Genomic DNA, 6,061 nt, shown 5'->3' with positions numbered 1-6,061 from the left:
TAATAGGCTATGGATTCTTCCACGATGCCACATGTGACAAGATGAGAAAATCATGAAATTGAATGAATATCCACCACTCATGAAAAATTTGCATTAGGCAGCCAATATAAATCTAGAAAAGAATAATATTCTAGATTTTGAGTATATCCCAAGATTCCTGTTCCTATTATTCCTATTCCGATTCCTATTCCTATTCCTATTCATTCCCTTATATAAACCATACCATTTGCATTCCAACCTTCATTTCAAAACAGAAAACAAAGCTCTCAACAAATAAGAGAAAACTCTTAAGTGATTTGCCAAAAAAAAAAATGTCTGCAATGGTAGAAGCATGGATGTGGGAGTTAACAAAGCTTAGAGAGAAAGTAGTGGCAGCCAATAATAAAGCTAAAGAAGAGAAAGCAATGAAAAGGGAATCTCAAAAGGAGATGGTGGCTGTTCAGAGAGAGGTATCAACCATGTCAGAGGAAACTGTGTCTTTGCTTATGGATAGATTTGTTCCTTGCTGATTATTAATTGCTAAACATGTCTTGTTCATTCTATCTATATGTATATGCCATACACTAAGAAAATTGTAACGAAAATTCTGTTATTATGAAAACTACTATGTTTATATAACTCCTACTCCAATATCTGAATTATGATTTTTTAAGTTCTCTGGTATTCACTTTTAGATTCTCAGATAGATAACAACATTATTCGTATATTATAGAAACTATAACGTCATTGGTTTAATTAGTTGCTCTTACTTTATTGGATAATCCAATTACAATCACCAAGCAAGAAACTGAAAAACTATTCGTGTAGTTTTCAGTAATTGGCATTTTTTCCTTCCAAAGTTTGTAATTAGTAACTGAAAATTTTCATCCCAACCATATCCTTAAAAGGATTTTTGGTGATAATTGAAGTTAATTAATAAGATTATCCAAAACCGTGGAAATTTCTGTACATGGTAAGGGATCATGTTTTACACTGAAAACTTTTTTTTTTTGCTATTTTTCATTTTAAAAAACTAATAAAATATAATAAAAGATTTGTTATTTAGCTATGCAAAACATAAAAGTTTTAAGTTAATTTATTTTCATCTTAATTCATAGTTTAAGTTTGCATTCTCTGAAATATTAGAGAACTTGCTGTTCAGACAACACACTTATGCATTCACAAGTGGACATTAACCAAAAAATAACTCTACAATATTATTGACATATGTTTTTAAGACTAAATTTTTAAAGTAGTTCCTCAGACAGTTTTCACCATTTTAGTCGTTCAAATTCAAAATTATCTATACTGGTTTTGAGATTTCATTTTTGGACATGATATTGGTCTTTGGACCCTTTCTAGTACTGAATCAAACAAACTAAGTGTTGAATTGGCTCTGACTTGCTATGCTGGACACATGACTAAACAACGTCGTTTTGTTTTGACATTTGAACACGGCAAAAATCAGAAGAGGAAGAAGAGTTTATATGATGTGTAAATCATTATATTTCCATTCATTTTCCAAAATGACCATGTTTTTGTCTTATTTAAGATATAAAACTAAAAGACGCTATTTAGTCATGTGTCTAGTTTGGCAAGTCAGAGCTACTGAGCTAGGTTAGCATTCCATTCGTTGACTCAAATTGGAAAGAGTTCAAGGACTAATATAGTTACTAGAGCTGGATCTCGGAGATCAGTATAGTAAATTTTAAATCTAAAAGACTAAAATAGTAAAAGTCGTGAATCTCAGGACCACTATAGAGATTTAGCCATGTTTTTAATTAGACAAATTGATTTTGAATACAGATTAGAAGATAAGAAAAAAAAAAGCAAGAAAATGTACAAAGTGAATATAAGGATTATAAGCATAATTTGAAAGAAAATGTACAAAGTGATGAATATAGATCCGCCGTTTTTTCTTTTTCAAATTTCAATACCCCTATCTTGTTATATATTTTTCTTTCATTTGAGTATCCATGCTTTTTAGCTTGGAAGTTTAGATATTTCAAGAGGGGTCAATGTTAAAGTGTTGTTCTAGCCTGGATATTTTGTTATAGTCGTCCTAGAAAATATCAGGTTTGGCATAGGAATATACATAGATATTTAATGTTTTTCATTCATTACTAAATGGCTACCATAATTATCATGAAGACAAGGACTAAATTGGCTTGTTTGTAGGTATCAGTATCATAATTAATTATTAATTAACAATTAATAATGGAAACTATCTCAATAGATATTTTGCAAACATGCTAACCTTAGTAAAAATAAAAATAAAAATAAAAATAAAAAATAAAATAAAAAAATTAAAAAAAAAACAACAAAAAAGAAACTATGTATATTCAATAGTTCATCTTAAAAATCCGCCGTGGATCTGAACTTCATTTAAGGGTTTATCGCTGGCTAATGAATTGATGCATGCACAAGACAGAATTCGAACATTCGACACTTATTTAAGCGGACGAGTGAGTTGACTAGTGACTACTTAATCAACTCAAGTTGGTTTCTTTTTTCTCTTTTTTGGTTGAGTTTTTTTTTTTTTTTTTTGGTCATGGAGATTGGACAACCCCCAATCCTAGGTACTTCAAATGGATTGGACAACCCTCAATCCTAGGTACAATACACACCCACACGTAGGGGTGTCCATGGATCGGATCCGATCCGCATATCCGCGGTGTTTATCTGAATCCGATCCGAAAATTGCGGATATGGATCGGATCCACACACTAATCGGATCGGATTGCGGATTTTGTGTTGGTATCCGCATATCCGATCCGCATATCCGCGTATCCGCAAAAATAAAGAAATAAATAAGTAAAATATTCTTTTTATGTTTTATTTTAACTAATAATTATCATATATGTTAAATTATTTTAATTTATTATTCAAGAAAAGTATGTTTAATATTATTTTAAGAGTAAACATATTTAAAAGAATAGAAAAAATAAATTTTATTGATCTTTTTTTAATAAAAATAAGCTTTTAAAAATATTTTTGTGTTTTGTGGATATATCCGGTATCCGATCCGATCCGATCCGCAAATGTGCGGATCGGATCGGATCGGATCCAACCTTAAAAACTGCGGATATTGGATCCGATCCGATGATTGTAGTGCGGATCGGATCGGAATTTTGGCCATATCCGATCCGATCCGATCCGCGAACACCCCTACCCACACGTTCCTCACATACTTACCATTTTTCTTTTTCTCGGTTGCCGTTGGTAGGAATTAAGCCCGAGACCTTTGAGATGAGAAAGGGACGGAAGAGTTGCTTTCTTAAGAGAAAGTGAGAAACTGAGAAAGTCCAAAAGAAAAAATAAAAGACAAAATAGCATATATTTTTTCTTTCTTTTTTTTTTTTGGGTAAAAAGCATATGTTTTTTCTGTCATGGGGAAAAAAAGATTATGGGCTGAAACAATAGTTGCTTTCTAGATGTTGCGTGAAAAGTTATGGGCCTCTATAACCCAATTCCTCAGTCCAATAATACACAGGATATTGCAAAAATAGCTATTATCCATAAAAGCGTTTCCCTAGTTTATGACTCATTTTCAAATGTTTTTAACCATTGTTGCACTCTTTATTAATTAAATAAATTTTAGTTTTTATTTATTATATTTAATAATTTATATCAATAATTTAAAATTAAATTTTATTANCTTTTTTTTATATTAAGAGTGATTAATAAGAAATGAGGAGATAAAAGATGGTCTTTTATATTGTAAAAGGAAGATAAAAGTATATACAAATATCATTTTTCTCTTATTATTGGTATATTTTTCTATGCCTTTCAAATTCAAGAAATGAGCTACACAAGATTAATCATATATTAAAAAGCTGTAGATGATGTATATAATATAATAAAACCAACCTTATAAATTACACCAAACAAATTAGTAGCATTCACAACCATGGTACATATACTACATAGCCAGAGTTGACGTTTCCTCAAACGCAATATTTAAGGTATTTATCTCTTCAATACATTCATCCATAAAGCTTTCTTTTGTCAGCAATTAAAACAAAGAATGTCGTTTTGCTTTATTAGCTTTTCCATTTTTGGCACCTAGCTTTGTTGAGTAGTTGTCCAATGTCCAATAATATGTATATATGAATGTATGTAATGTTATCTCAGAGTATATCAGGCTACAAATAGTCCCTTCCTTTGGGGGCAGATGCATGAAGTATGTAACTTTCTATGCGTCTCAATCAATTAATGGAACCTGGAATTACCATAACACCCTCCTCTCCAATAACAAAACCATTTGTACACCATAAAATCTTAAGCCCTTCTTCAACAAGGACAACCAAGAATGTTATTCCAAATTTCCAATAATTACTTTCGCTCAATTGTAGGTTCACACTTGTAAAAATATGTTTGACTTATCATTAAAGATGATATATAATATGTTGATTACTTTGAGAGAAATTTTAATTATCTTTTCATGGCTCCACAAAATTCAAAAGATAAGATTATAGACAAAAGTAGGCAAATTTTAGACAACACTTTGAAGGTTTGTTAGGTACCATTTGTTTTGAGATACAAGGAGAATGAAAGATTGGACTTAGTATCATGTTTGTTGGTTTAGAGATTGATACTAAATTTTTTGTTTTTGTCCTCAAAATTTTAGTATTTCAGTACCTCTAAAAAATAGAGACACAAGAGACAAATTTTTAGAGATAGAAACTGAAATTTTAACATTTTATATCTAAAATATTCTTATTTCAATTAATTAATTTCTGTCTCCCACTTTACAACAAATAGAATACTAAAATTTATTTCAATCTCTATCTTTTAGTCTTTGTCTCTCAGTCTCAGTCTTTCCGTCTCTGTCTCTCCACCAAACGCTACCTTTATAATTTTGTTTTCCTAAGGTATCTTTTAATTCAGTAGGGTAAAGATTGGAATTGTGATTAAAGGGACAAATAAATTTTGTATGCTAAATTGCTAATATACTTAGTTACTGCACCAAGTAATTAAAAACATGATAGAATTCATTCATAAATTACGTGTTAATTTTGATTTAATGAAACGATAATAATCTTTCTTTATCCTGTTATTGTTATTATTAATAACACTAATTCTTGCGGGGGCCGCCGTGACTTCCAGCGGCGACTGAAGCGGCGGCACGTTATCCAAGACGCGCCAGACCTTGACGGAGTTGTCCAAGCTCCCAGTGTACACCATCCACCCATAACTTTCCTCTTCTTCTTCAACTTGTATAGCTGCAATGCACTTAACTGGTCCACTGTGACCGTTAAGAACCGAAAGCATCGCGTGTTTCCCACTCTCCTCGTCTCTCTTCCACACGCAAACGCTCTTATCGGCGGAGCCACTCACCACAAGGTTCCCCGCCACCGCCACGCAGAGAACCGCAAGCTTGTGCCCTCTCAGCACTCCCTCCTGAGAGAATCCATGCTTTTTATTGTTACACCTTCTCATTCCCCAGAACCTCACCACTCCGTCGGAAGATCCGCCGTAAAGCACCATGGACCACCGGTTGACCGCGAGTGCCGTGACGGCACTCTCATGATCCAACAAAACCTCTTCTAGAACGTGCATGGTGATCCCTTTCTTCCCTTGGTATTCCCTTCGCCACATCTTCACCGTGCCGTCTGCGGATCCGGTGAAAACATAGCACCCGAACGCCGCGACGACTGCATTGACGGCGTCGGAATGCGCTTCAATGGATTCCAAGAATCTGGAATCGGAAATGCTCCATACCTTGACGGTTTTGTCCCAGGAGGCGGAGTACAAGAGGCCTTGGTCCTCGTCGAGGCTTAGACTCGAAACGGCGTCGTAGTGCCTCCCCTTGCTCTTCGGTATCACGGAGCTCTTCACGTACTCTCTTAGAGTCGGTAAGCTCCCTATGCGCCTGTTCCATCAACAACCCAACGGTTAGTCAGTTACTGTTTTAGAGTTAGTTATACACAAACTAACTAACAAAAATACTTCAACAATATTCACGTGAGATTGATTGACGAAAATAGTTAAATAAAAATTTAGTCAAATTATTTAACAACTTTTAATTAAATTATCAACTATTAACTTCACGTGACTGTTATTAAATTTTCTCATAATT

General features: G+C 33.3%; 1 protein-coding gene across 1 annotated transcript in view; it reads right to left on the bottom strand.

Annotated features, from left to right (window-relative positions):
* LOC107620752 (protein JINGUBANG-like) overlaps positions 4,782-6,061 on the bottom strand; it is a 2,091-nt gene continuing 811 nt past the window's right edge. Inside the window, exon 2 of the mRNA XM_016322878.2 lies at positions 4,782-5,854. Within this exon, the coding sequence (XP_016178364.1) occupies positions 4,978-5,854 (877 nt within the window). The 3' untranslated portion in view covers positions 4,782-4,977. The remainder of the gene's footprint in view (positions 5,855-6,061) is intronic.

This window comes from Arachis ipaensis, chromosome B10, assembly GCF_000816755.2.
Source record: "Arachis ipaensis cultivar K30076 chromosome B10, Araip1.1, whole genome shotgun sequence".
Lineage (NCBI taxonomy): Eukaryota > Viridiplantae > Streptophyta > Magnoliopsida > Fabales > Fabaceae > Arachis > Arachis ipaensis.
The sequence above is the reverse complement of the archived record's forward strand: the minus strand, read 5'-3'. Positions and strand labels throughout refer to the sequence as shown.